Source organism: Lepidochelys kempii, chromosome 2 (assembly GCF_965140285.1).
Source record: "Lepidochelys kempii isolate rLepKem1 chromosome 2, rLepKem1.hap1, whole genome shotgun sequence".
NCBI classification, from domain to species: Eukaryota; Metazoa; Chordata; order Testudines; family Cheloniidae; genus Lepidochelys; species Lepidochelys kempii.
This window is the reverse complement of record NC_136381.1, coordinates 228,814,494-228,828,408: the sequence shown is the minus strand read 5'-3', so window position 1 is coordinate 228,828,408 and position 13,915 is coordinate 228,814,494. Positions and strand designations below refer to the sequence as shown.

At 42.8% G+C, this 13,915-nt stretch overlaps 1 protein-coding gene across 3 annotated transcripts in view; it reads left to right on the top strand.

Moving 5' to 3' along the window:
- NMT2 (N-myristoyltransferase 2) overlaps positions 1-13,915 on the top strand; it is a 53,653-nt gene that overhangs the window by 3,130 nt on the left and 36,608 nt on the right. For 2 of the 3 annotated variants that reach the window (XM_073334088.2, XM_073334090.2), the window contains exon 2: positions 13,119-13,254. In XM_073334088.2, coding sequence (XP_073190189.1) covers positions 13,119-13,254 — 136 coding nt within the window. Of the gene's footprint in view, positions 1-13,118; positions 13,255-13,915 lie in introns of those variants that run through there. The other variant, XM_073334089.2, reaches the window with a different exon arrangement.

Here is a 13,915-nt window from a genome sequence, read left to right as displayed (position 1 = left end):
AGCCATGTCAGAAACTAGTAACTGAAAACCCATGCTGTTGCATAGATGTAATTTGTAAAGTCATGTATGTAAAACAATCTGAAAATGGCTCAGAACTTAAAAATTGGAGAGTAACAAACAGTGATTTCCAGTGATAATTAAACCTGGTGATATTCTAAACGGAGCTGTCAACCATGCTTGTAGCTGTTTCCTTTGCCTCACTGATTCAACAGACATTCTGTGCTTCAGAGCAATGTTCTGGGTTGTTGTGTTGATTTGTGTACGGATTGTGTTGTGCTGGGAGATTTATGTGAGTGGTGAATGACACGTGAGGCACTACATGCATTTGGGGTTTTTGTATGTGCTGGTTGTACTGTTGTGTGGGTGGTTTTGAAGAATTGTGGCAGTTGGGCCATCTGGGCAATGTCACTCAGACAACCAATGACACTCTTGCATGCAAATTAGCTGTAGAGTAAGGGTGATAGTTGGTTGAGTTACCTCTGATATCATAAAGGTCTAGGATTCCCGGCATGGCATAGATACATGTCTTACTGTCACATGGATGTAATTTGTAAAGTCAAAATGGCAGAGAACTTAAAAATTGGACAGTAACATATCATGAATCCCACTAATTGAACCTGGTGATATTCTGAACAAAAAGAGCTAATAGCCATGCTTGTAGCTCTTTCCATTGCATCACACTGACTCTACAGAATGTATAGGATTCAGAATGACAATTCTGGAATATTATTAAGTAGATTACAGCAAAACATAACAGCATTTTAGCATTCTGCTCCAGAACTGAAAAATTCAACATCCCCGTACAAATTCCCTCCTCTGCTCCCATTGTGATGTGTTTGCTTTTGATGTTACTTTAAAATTTTCTTTGAGATTTCAGATTAGTTCCTATTGCACAGATATGCCATGGAGTATTTACAGGCTAACTTGGTGCTTTAAAATATGGTCATGGCAAGTGTCTTGCTGAGGTTGGAATAGTCTGCATTAGTGGTACTGAATATTTAATTTTATTCTGTCTCAGGCTTTACTTTTCTTATAGGGAGAGGTATTGTTTATCGTGTGTCAGTCTTTGGTGTGAATACTATGGAAATTAAATCACTTCTTCAAACTGTAGCTTGACATTTAAAATTGGGTCATACACTGTTGACCATAAATAGTGCTGTGACATAGTGATGGTGGATTGTGTGTGTGCATGCGTGTGTGTTTAATATGCTGTGGACAGCAGACCACAGGATAAGTATTCAATAGAAAATAATACAGAACTCTCTAGGATGCAAGTGTCTGTGCCCTACACATCTGGTCCCATTTTCAGGATGCAAGATCATGTATATTTTGTGATTCTCATGTGCTAGTCTCCTTTTTCTCCCTCATCTCTGAAATTTGTTCCTGTTAAGTTTGCTGTCTGCTACACTCTGTTCCACTTCATAGGAAAAGACTGTTTCCAAAACAGCTCCATTAGTAAATGTACTTTAAAATAGGATTAAATAAATTAACTCAGTGTTTTTAAATACAGTTTACTTGACACCGCATTTCCCTTTCTCTGTAGGGTCTTTCAGTCAATTCTCAATGGCTCTTTGCATAGGAATTCTGTGATAGAAAGGGCACAGAATTTTCAATAGACAGCTTCAGAAAGATTGTAAACATCAATATGAAATGCTTGTATGAGTTTTTTTTAAAAACACTGTAATAGAACACTAAGATATAGCATTGTTGAATGGCAGCTTTATAAACATGTTTTTGTCTAAGAATTTTTTCAAATTTGTTTTTAAAGAAATGTGTAACTGTTTTAGTCCAGAACTTGGCATACAAAGTCTGAGTCCTGAAGTGCATTCTTAAAAAGAGATTTGTAGAGCAAAGGGACAGAAGAAACACATTAGTTAAACATTCTGAATGTTGGCATGCTGTAAGTATGGCACTTTTGGTTTATTACTAAACTATAATTCTTGAAGAAAGCAGTGTGTTTCCAAAAATTAGCCCCAAAATGTTCACCTAGCTACTGTTGTGTTAACAGTGAACTTCAAAGGACGTTATCAAGGCTTTCTGGTTCAAAATATTTTCTCTCTTGATATAGTTATGATCTAATAGGAGAGGGGAAACGTCCAGAATCTTAATATTGATTTTTTAAAAATATAGAAACTCTGAGCCAAATATAGCCCTGGTGTAAATATTATAACTCCTGAGTTCCATGAAATCAAACCCATTTACATCAGATCTGAATTTGGTCTTATATCGCAGAAACCATTTAAAAAAAATCTTTGTGGTCCCTCGAAAAAATGCTTTTGTACACTGTTATTGACAGATGCAGAGGCAAAAACCACTGTTCGGAAGAGCTGTGCAGGTAAAGAGCTTGGCAGCCAAAATGACCTTAAACACCTGAAAGATGGGCTTGTTTCTGAAGTTCAGAATTTTTTTACTTAAATTTATGGGTAGTGGCAAGTTTTAATAGAGATGTTGGTGTTTGAAAAAGCTGGTTTTGTTCAAGGGATACTGGGTATTCAGCAATACAGTTTAAAATAACACTCAATGATGTGCTTTGGGAAAGATGTTAAGATCCATTCAAACACAAAAGGAAAAACAGCAACTGCCGCACTGGGGATAATATATAATACTTTGCACTTCTTTAGCCTCTTCCATCTGAGAATCTGATTTGCACAGATTTTAATGAATTAATCTTCTCAACAGCCATATAGGGAAAGTAAATCTGTTTCTGAGAGGATGGAACAGAAGCTCAGAGAGGCTAAGACTCACCCTTATAAAAATGTGAATGCACTTTTTCACACTCATGTAAAACAGCAGATGTGCGTCCACAAGTAGAAAGGAATGTGTGGGTGGAATTACAGATTTACATGCATAACTGTTGTAGACATTTGTAAAAATGTAGGCCTAAATAACTTGCCCAAGGTCACACACATAGTCTGTTTCTGTGGCAAAGTTAGTCTATCTTGAGGCAGAGCCAGGTCTCTTGACTCTGCTTTTACTTTAAGTAAGGCCTGGTCTGCACAGTTTTTGTAGCAGTATAAATATTTTGGTTAGGGATACCATTTTTTTTTAACTGATATGCCAGTACAACCCACTATGTGGATGTAGTTAATGGTGTCTTATACCAGAATTGCTATTTCCCCTTCCCCTTTATATCTGTATAGCTGTGTCCACACAGTTGTACTTCTTTAACTATGCAGGTACAGTATGGAGGGGCAACCAGGTCAAATTTCACTGCTGTTGTGACTATGTACCTGGAGCAGTGCTCTGGCAGCAGGACCCCTGTTTAAAAGTGGTCAGGGCCATGGCTGCCTGTCTCTGTAGCCTATGGAACCTTAAGCAAGTGCAAAAACCTTGGGAGGGGGGGATTTACCCCCTGCAACTCCTCCTAATTGGTGTCTCAGTTGAATGGGTGCAGAATCAAGCCCTACGAGACTACAAAAACTGGACAGTTAAACATGGTGTGTAAATGACCAATTGTTCAGGTACAAATATGTTGTGTATGTAGCATGCCCTTTGAACGTCTGCCTTATAGGATATTCTTCCTTCTTATGCCCACATGCAGCTACTACAATCTGAAAGTGATTTATGTGCTGGACTAGTGAAGGAAAGTCTAATATTCTCCCCATTGCCAACCCCAGCTGTAAAACTCCTATAGTCCTTTCAGTTCAGTAGTTTTGAAGAGAGTTAGAAATATTGAAGGTTGGGGCTTGTCTTTTATTGCTTTTGCCCTCAGCTCTGCACAGTCACTGTTTCTAATTTGACTCCATAGTCAATAAAAGTCGCTGACCACTGCTGAATCTTTCTGCCGCAAACATGCCTAAAGAAAAGTGAAGCGAAGGACAAACAGATCTGTCTTTTAAAATGTTTCATATTCTGTGACATGTAATAGTAATGAAAGGCCGATTTAAGCAGCTGACTCTACAGAGCATCTCTGCTTCTGAACATTCCTGTTGAGTGGACACCCTGTCAAAGAGAGAAAAATATTTCTTTTGGACCAAGCATTGTGAACATTTTAAAATTGAAGGTTGTGAACCAAAACTGGGATTTGAGTAGAGGCATACTTTAGAAATGGTAGGGAGAGGGATTATTCAAACAAAAAGTGTTAGCACTTTTAATGTTGCTGATCTGCTTTATTTTCCCTTCAGCTGAAATCATAAACAAAATCAGAAGTAGTTTTAAAAAGATGGGTCTGAACACCACCAAAAAGTATTGTTCTCAGCTGTCTAACTTTTCATATGGAGTCACACATGTTTAAGAAGAAAAAAAGCAACCCTCTCCTGGCCAAAAACCAAATTGAGTATGATCTCCGTGTGTATATAATGTCTGCTGCAGTTTCCACGGTATGCATCCGATGGAAGTGAGCTGTAGCTCACAAAAGCTCATGCTCAAATAAATTGGTTAGTCTCTAAGGTGCCACAAGTACTCCTTTTCTTTCTGGTATAAACATGATTTCACAGGGAGAACATTAGTTAGACTTGACAAAGCACCATTCTTTCCCATCATTACCAAAGTGACATTTTTGAAATGTAGTAATTTCATTATTTAACTAAACCAAATAAAGTTTAGTTAATAAATTTAACTAAACCAAATAAAACATTGACCTTTTAACGATCTTAATGAGCAAAATTCCACCGTGGTGTAAGTCAGAGTAGCTCCCATTGAAAAGTATGTGAGTTGCACCCACTTATCCCAGAGTGAATTGGGATAAGTGGGCCCAGTGGAAGTGCATGTTAGAAGAACAGTGTTTGTAGTCCCACGTACCAGAGCTATATTCAGGGGTAATGCCACTTTTGCAGTTCAGCTTAGGGATCAACTAGCATCATTCTTCTGTCATCAGTAAGATGCTGAGGGGAAAATCAAAGTTTAGTGGAAAAGATCAAACCAACAGAAACATTAGATTTAGTTGAGTGTGTTTATTAATATAAACAATATAGAAAATGACTTAATTTTGTTTAAAACTGTAAGGCACTCAAATGTTTTGCTTTTGCCATAGTTTGTGAAGTCCTTGAAAACTTAGGTCTGCTTGCACACATTTCAACTGACTCATAGCTATAACCTCTATGTGGACCTTTAGGACTGTTCTTTTATTATAGCGTACACGTACCAACAACTTAGCACCCAGGCATACTAAGTAATTTTAAGTGTGATTCTTTTAAACAAGTATATCTTTTAACTGTCTAGGCTGGTGCAGGTTATAAACATGATTCCAGAACTAAAAATTCTCTCTGTGCCTCACTTATGCAGCTCAAATTCCTGTTTCTTCTTTGAGTAGATGCAGCCGTGTATTACATGTAGGTGTGTGTATGGCTCGGGCACTGGAGATGGTGAATTTTGCCAAGGAGTACCCATAGAGGGGCAGCATTTGCACCTTGTGGCCACAGCCCCTCCCCTGGTTGTATGAGGCGGTGGCACTGTCCTGACCCTCCTCAGTTCCTTCTTTCCACCTGTAGCAGGAGTCAGAACTCTGTGTGGTCTTAACTTCATAACTTCTCACTATTTTAGTGTCTTCTAGTTGTATATAGTTAGTAATACCATTAGTGTTAGGTTAGTGTTAGTTGCACTTAGTTAAGTGCAAGCCCTCACTGGGATTTATACATTGTATGCCCTGTGCGGGAGCGACCCCTAGCAACGATCCCCACACACGGTGCTTGCTGTGCTTGGCGAGGGTCAAGGAGTGGTGTGTGATCTGTAGATTGTTCATGAAACTGACTCAGGTGGCTAGGGACTTTCACCTAAAGCAGCACCTGCTCAAATAGGCTTTGTAGCCGGCTTCGGCACAAGGCCTTTGTTGGATCAGAGGTCACCCTCAGGTTCTGGGGGTGGTGCCGCTTTGCACTCTGGAGCAGGTGCCTCTCCAAAGAGATGGAGAAGCTGTTCCCTGTTGAGTGTGCCGAGGAAAAGGTTGCATAAGACCAACTGAGACCACTCCAGGTCTTGTGGGGTCTCTTCCAACTTCCCCAGGAAGAGCGTGGACCGGCATGAGGCTAGTGCCAGTTCTCAGGATGTGCCTAGTATCCAGTAGGGAGGTAGAGACCCTGCACCATCTACTCTGGTTCTGGCTCTGGGGGTCCATTGGGTCTGGTACTGACAAAGGTGATGCTGACACCAACTCGTTCCACATTAGCAGTGTACCAGGCAGCTACAGACTTCCTCTCCCTTGGCCCAGGACTTTGCCAAATCTGTATTGTTTATAACCCAGTTGGCTGGGCAGGCTTCTAAACTCTTGGGTCTGCTGGCACTGCACCCCAATGTTCCCTTCCACAGCCTGTGGAAGAAGGACCGGTACCAGACTCGGTATAAGGAACCTCCTTGGCACCAGAAAACTCCTTGGCATCGGTGCATGTTACCATGGCGGCTCTCACCTCTCTCCACTTGGGCACCATCATCTGCTTCGGTACTGCCACTGACTTTGGGATTGACACCACTTCTGGCACTGGTGTATTTGGTGCCAGCAGTAGTGCTTCTATCATCAGTCCTGGTCCCTGCCTCGTTCTGGGTGATGGACGAGTCAGACCAGTTACTTGCTCCCTCAAGACCAGATCCACCTTTGTGCCTGGAAACCTGAGGTGCCTCGGCATTGGGATCAGGTTCTTTCTCCTCCCATTCTTCATCACCTGACCCGCTTCGGAGACCATTTATGGAGTACTATGGGCACTGGGATTGGCACTCATCTCACAGTTGGGAAGGGGTGACTACTGGCCACCAATGCCCTATCCTTACCCGTGGTCTCTATGGAATCCATGGGACACTCCTGGATTGTGGAGGTCATGCTTCTCGGCTTGCTCTAAGACAAGGTCGCCAGCCAGATCGGTGGTGGGAACTGTGGACCCACCGCAGATTCAGGCACCAGTGAGCCTTCCCTGTATGGAGCTGCCCCTTCCAGCTCCACCAGTCCTGGAATGAGAGCCCATTAACCACCTTCTCTTCGTCCCCAGGTGATTCAGTCTGGCTCTTCTTCTTCTCCAGTACCAGAAGATTTCAAGGCCTATCAAGACCTTTTGCGGCAGACCCTTTGCAGCATTTGTCTGCTTCCCTGGGCATTCAGGCAGAATTCCTGCAGGAGGAAACCCATAAATTAGTGGATATCCTGCAGCCGTCTGCTCCTGGGAGAGTAGCTCTCCCTGTCAACGATGTGCTCCTAGAGCTGCAAAGATCCTCTGGAGTACGCCATCTTTGGTTGAGAGCTTTTACTCCCATCCAGACCCAAATTCCCTAGTTGCAACTGCAGTGAACAATAGGGCCTGGCAGGGCAGGTTTAAGACCACTCCTAAGCACAAAGGATTCCAAAAGGATGGATTTAATGGTCAGGAAGATTTACACCTCCTCCTTCTCTGCAAATGCAGATTGGGAACCAGCAAGCATTCTTGTATGATTTTTTAAATTGGACAGCTATGTCTTAGTTTGTGGACCAGCTGTCCTGAAACCTCCAGAGAGGAACTTCGGGCATTTATCAATGAAGGCTGCTTAGTGGTCAAGATGTCACTGCAGTCTATGCTGGATATCACAGACATTTCGGCCAGAGTGATGGCTTCTGCAGTGACCATGAGAAGGGTGTCCTGGCTGCAGAATTCAGGCATTGCTTTCAGTGTGCAGCAGGCCATAGAGGATTTACCCTTTGATGGCTGGGTGTTGTTTTCAGACAAGACAGATGAGACCCTGGATTTCTTCAAGAATTCTAGGTCCACCCTATGTTCCTTGGGGGTGTATACACTGGCAGTGCAGAGGCGCCACTTCGTTGGCCAGCAGCAGCAGCAACAATACCATTCATAACGCATCTTTGGGTAGCCTTTTCTTCCCTTGAGACAGTGGGATTACCCCAGACAAGGACATGGATCCTAGAGGAGGAGGCAGTCAGGTCTGGCTGGTCACCCTGCCCACAAGCAGCGTTTTTGACTCCTTGGTCCAGAGTGGTGGTCTGATCATTACTTCCTTGACCCATCTCTGTTCAGGGACAGGCTCACTGGCTTTTATGATGCTTGTGGCTTGATTACAACTGACACCTGGGTCCTAAACACTGTCAGATTGGGCTATGCTGCCCAGTTCCTTTCTACTCTTCCCCCCGCAACCTCCCTCCCTGTCCCTCTTTAGGGATCCCCTCCTTGAGCAGGTCTACTCATTACTGGCCAAAGGAGCAGTGTCCTTTGCCACGCCCTTACCAACCAGGACTGTTTTTACCTTCAGAACACCGGGGTCAGGCTTCAATTCCTGGTATTTCCTGGTTCCCAAATCCAAGAGAAGGATAAGACCTATTTTCCACCTCCGCATCATCAACAAATATATCATATCCATGATGTTATATAGGGTCACCCTATCAGCTAACCTCCTCATGTTGTCTGGACGACTGGGGTGCTGCTCTGGACTTTAAGGACACTTACTTCTATGCAGTGATTCACCTCAGCCACAGAAGATTTCTCCAGTTTGTTGTGGCAGACTGTCATTTTCAGGAGGCAGACCTTCCCTTCTGTCTTGTGTCTCCTGGGTTTTTACCAAATGCATGGTCATGGTGACTGCGTACCTCAGGAAGAATGGAATCCATGTCTTCCCAGATCTGGACGACTGGCTACTCAAGGGTAGGCCCAGGGAAGAAGTCCTTTTTTGTTTATGCATTACACTGTGTTTATTCAACCATCTGGGTCTCATCCTAAATTCCAGAAAGTACCATTCAATAAATGGAGCTCATTGGGGCCCTAATAGACTCTACGAGTTAGAGAGCGTTTCTGCCAGCCGACCATTTCCAGACATCTTGCTGTCTTTGTCTCGGTCTGCTGTCTTTGTCTCAACCTTCCATGACAGTTTGCATATGCCTGAGGCTCTTAGGCCACATATCTACATGTATGCAGGTGGTTCAGTTCATGAGTTTACACTTTTGCCCTCTTCATATGTGGCTCAGGACTGTTCACTATCCAACTCTTCACCCCCTAGACAAGTTGGTCTGCCTTCCTCCATTGATCCTGGACTCCTTGCAGTGGTGCCTGGTTCAGGGCAATGTATATCAAGGTGTTCCCTTTTCCCAGCCCTTACCAACCAGGACTTGTCACCAATGCCTCCCTGATAGGTTGAGGAGCACATATGGGGTCACTGAAAGTTCACGGCCTGTGGTCAGAGCAGGAAGCTCCACTGTACATCAGTGTCCTGGAGTTTTGAGCCATCTATAATGCCTGTTTCACTTTCATAGACCACATCAAGGGGTTGGTAGTTCACATATTTACCAACAATACCACCATAATTTATTATGTGAACAGGCAAGGGCGAGCATGCTCAGGGATCTCTGCCAAGAAGCGATCAGGTTGTGGCAGTTCTTCATTGACGAGAGTATTTTCCACTGAATGCATCCGATGAAGTGAGCTGTAGCTCACGAAAGCTTATGCTCAAATAAATTTGTTAGTCTCTAAGGTGCCACAATATTCCTTTTCTTTTTGCGGATACAGACTAACACGGCTGGTACTCTGAAACCTGTCATTGACTAAAGTATCACTCCAATAGCCATTCACTTGCCAGGATCCAGAATCATCTCGTGGGCCACCTAGCAGGAATTTTTCACTGAGCCACAAATGGTCTCTGAAGCCCAGCATTCTGCAAGTCATCTTTGCAGCGTGGTGCATCCCAATGATCAATCTGTTCGCTATAAGGGATAACAGGGAATGCCATCTCTTTTGCTCTCAAGAGGGCTTCAGTCCAGGTTCCCTGACTGATGCCTTCCATCTCAGCTGGCAGTCGGTTTTCCTGTACGCTTTTCCTCTGATCCTGATCATTCCCCAGATCATCCTCAAGCTGAAAACTCATCCTCGTTGCCCCAGCATGGCTGAAGGAGGGTTGGCTTTCTGACCTTTTTGTGCTGTCAGTTCAACCTCCCATATCACTTTCTCTCCATCCCAACCAGCTCACACAGAATCACAGACGTACTTTGCACCTCGCACTCAGCTCCCTGCATCTCACAGTGTGGTTGCTCCATGGTTGAATGATGCAGAGTGATGTTCGGCAGCTGTTTGATGGGTCCTACTCACTAGTAGAAAACCCTTTACCGGGATGGCCTATGCAGCAAAGTGGAAGCATTTTTTAGTGTGGTCATTGGCCCACGGAGGTCAACTCACACTAGCTAGTATCTGAGACATCTTGGAGTATTTGCTGCATCTTCAATCATCGGGCCTTATGCTTAGCTGGTTGAGGGTGCATCTAGTGGCAGTCTCATGTGTTGACCCCATTCATGGAAGACTGGTGTTTTCCAATGCCATGATGGTGAGATCCTTGAAAGGAACCCTTTGTCTTCAGCCTCCAGTGTGGGAACCAGAGGTTGGGACCTTAACACGGTCTTAGTGGCTCACATGGGACCTCCATCCTGCCCTTTTCCTCTGTTTTTAAAAAAAAAAACTGCATTCCTTGTGGTGATAATATCTTTAAGATGAGTGTGAGAGCTGCAGGCTCTGATGGCAGAGCCTCCTTACACACAATTCTCCAAAGACAAAGTGATGTTGCAGCCCCACCTGAAATGTATGTCTAAAGTGGTCTCTCGTTTCATTTAAACAAGGCAGTATATTTATCTGTATATTTTCCTAAGCCTCATTCCTCTCTAGAGGAGAAGTGTCTTTACATGTTGGACATCAGACAATGGCCTTTTATCTGGACAGGACTAAGCTTTTTTAGGCTTTGCCTTGTCTGTTTGTCTTGTATGCAGAGTGTATGAAGGGACAGGCAGTCTCTTCACAGATGATCTCTAAGTACGTCACTTCCTGCATCAAGACTGCATACGAAACAGCTTCGACTACACCTCCTCTACAGGTTTGAGCTCATTCTACGAGAGTGCAAGCTACATCAATAGCATTCTTAAGTGATGTATCAATATTGAATATTTGCAGGGCAGCCATGTGGTCATAGATACATACGTTCACAAACCATTATGCAGTTACTGTGGCATACAAAGCAGATGCAAACTTTGGGAAGGCCGTCCTGTAGCCCTTATTTAAATAGACTTTGAGCCCCACCTCCTGTGAGTATTGCTTACGAATCACCTAAGTGGAATACACGGCTGCATCTACTCGAAGAAGAAGAAATGGTTACTTACTGTAATTGGTTCTTCAAGATGTGATGCAGACATATTCCAAGACCTGACCTTTGTCGCTTCTGCATTGGTGTCTAGTCTCTGGTTGTTCGGTGCGAAGGAATTGAGGGGGGCGTCAGCCTCAGGAGAAGGGGTTGTGGCCACGAAGTGCAAGCTCTGTCCCTCTCCAAGTACTGCTATGCAAAATTCTCCAGCTAGGTATATGTGTGTCCAGCGCATCATAAGAGGAATACACATCTGTATCACATCTCAAAGAACCACAGTTAAAGTAAATAACTGTTTCATTTGCAGAGCTCAAGGAAACATTCCACTTTCTCTCATCTCCCCCTTTTCTCTCAGCTCTCTATGCCCATGTCTGTCATAGTTATTGAGACCTAATCCATAGAGGGTGCTGAGCACCACCCCTGTACTTCTTCCTTCTCTTCTTCTGTTGCAACTTCCATTGAACTCCTGTGGAGTTGTAGGGTTCAGTGCTTCTCAGCATTGATCTTTCATATAAGGATGGATTTAGAGAACAATGATATTACCATAGAGATGAGTGTTTACAGTGACTGGTTGGTACTTGCTTAAACACAGGCTTTCAGCATTCAATTTGGGCATGTGGAGCTTTCTCAGGCTTTGGGGACCCAAGAATTGACCAGCAATGCAATTGCCAAGACTGTGGACACTATAACCTTTGAAATTAGAGTGCAGTAAAGATGACAATGGATTTTATAGATATACTTTTCATAAGGATTCATGATGGTTGCAACTCTCTATGCTAATCCACTTGTTCCCATGACCTGACTTTGCTAGAATAGCCAAATGATGTCTCTTGTATGCTTGTCAATGTCCCTCACGATCAAAGCTGTTTCTCGTGTAGAAATAAAATAAGCAAAGTTTTTATTTTGCCCAGTGCAAAAAGGCATCTAACATCTGCTGTGGAGCCCATGATGTACATATGGTTTTTCCTGACTGTTAACTTCTCTTGGAGAGTATTCAGCTTGTGTTCTAGAGTCTCTCTCTTTTTGTTTTTTTTCCTGTTTGTCTGGTCGCTGTTACTACCATCCATTGGTGAGCTCTCCCTTAATATCTACAGGCTCTACTCTTGTATTTGGTCATTTGCTAATTGACTGCTCCCTTTACTTCAGGAAAAAAGGGTTCACTGTGTCATCAGCTAAAATGTTTGGAGTCAGCAAGTGTAGGCTGCAGTTGGTTGGGTTTTATGTGTTTTCCATTAAACTTGATCCAGTAATAGTCATTGATAGTAACTCTCCTTTTATTCAGCGAGATTTGAGCAAGATACATATCATATGTTAAAAACAAAGTTCCCTGAAAAATTGCACAGAGTGTTTTCTGGTTGGAACCTTCCCTCTAATTCATTCTTCCCAAATCCTTTTGTGGGCTATTGATAAACATCAAGAGTATCTGAGGGCATGGGGAAAGATTTTCAAAAGCATTTAAGGTATTTAGGAACAGAAGTCCCATTGACTTTCAGTGTAGCCTGTGCACCTAAATCCCAAAGGCACTTTAGAAAATCCCACCCATGATTCATTGCTGGAAATATCAGAAATGTTCATGTTGTGTTTGTGGTTATAGTGTTTCTAGTTCAATGCAGAGTTATATTCTGAAATTTCAATTATTACTTCTGCAGACATACATAAGGCAAGTTTTAGCTCTAGTGCATTACAGTACTATATTTCTCTTTCTCCCTGAAGTCTCCTGCCCCTTTCTTTCTGCAAAATGACTCCTGCTAAATAAAATTGTTCAGCGAGACATTACAACTTCTGCTGTATATGTAAAAACTGCCACTTCATGTTTCTGCGAAATAAAAGCCATGGGGATGGCATTGACTGTTATATGGTGCCCAAATGCCCTGTAAATTAGGGGACTGAATGGAAAGCAAATGATCAAGTTAACATAGAGAACTTTTCTGCAATTTAGTCCTTTTGTTTGTCCTGATTTTTTTCCCTCCTTGTGTCATGTCTGACTGTTATTAGTTTTCATATGTAGGAATAGTGGTTTTTCTAAATTTAACTTTCATGTACTTCAAGCTTTGTGGTATTGATTTTTCTCATTTTACCTTCTCTGAATTTCCTGACAGAAGTCCTGGAGGGGATTTGGGAGCTAAAAAGAAAAAAAAGAAACAGAAGAGAAAAAAGGAGAAACCAAACTCCGGTGGCACCAAATCAGATTCTGCATCTGACTCCCAGGAGATTAAAATTCAACAGCCTTCAAAAGTGAGAGCCTTGTTTTATTTTAACTTCTGTGGTTTCCTGTGAAAGTGCGTAGTGCTGCCTTAACACTCATTTGAATCGGGCATGGGTAGTTTGGGTTATTGTCATGATTAGAAACGAAAGGACAAGGAACTATATGAGAAGGTGAATATGTTCAGTAGTTGGCAGCCTTTAAAAAGCTGCCTTTGGTATGCTGGTGATTACCAGGGAGATGTGTTCTGTGGAGGGAGGAGGGAACAGCTTTTTTAGTCGGTTAACATTCAGGTTGGTGGTGGCCTTGTAGCAGAGAATTTTAATCTGCACTTGTAATGTTTTAGTAGCATATTTTGTGTTTGATAAATTGCCTCTAATTTAGCCTCATTCTAACTTGTCCGGATTTATACCCAATTTTTTGAACAGTACAGTGCCATCTGGTAGTGGATTTCAGAGCAGGGAGGCAAGTCTATGCTGACTGCTGCACTTTGAATTGGATCTGTCTTCAGCAGCTGCTGCTGAAGAGGTTGTGGAATCTCCATAATTGGAGATTTTTAAGAGCAGGTTAGACAAACACCTGTCAGGGATGGTCTAGATAATAATTAGTCCTGCCATGAATGCAGGGGACTGGACTAAATGACCTCTCGAGGTGTCTTCCAGTCTTATGATTCTATGATTTTATTTTTGAGAG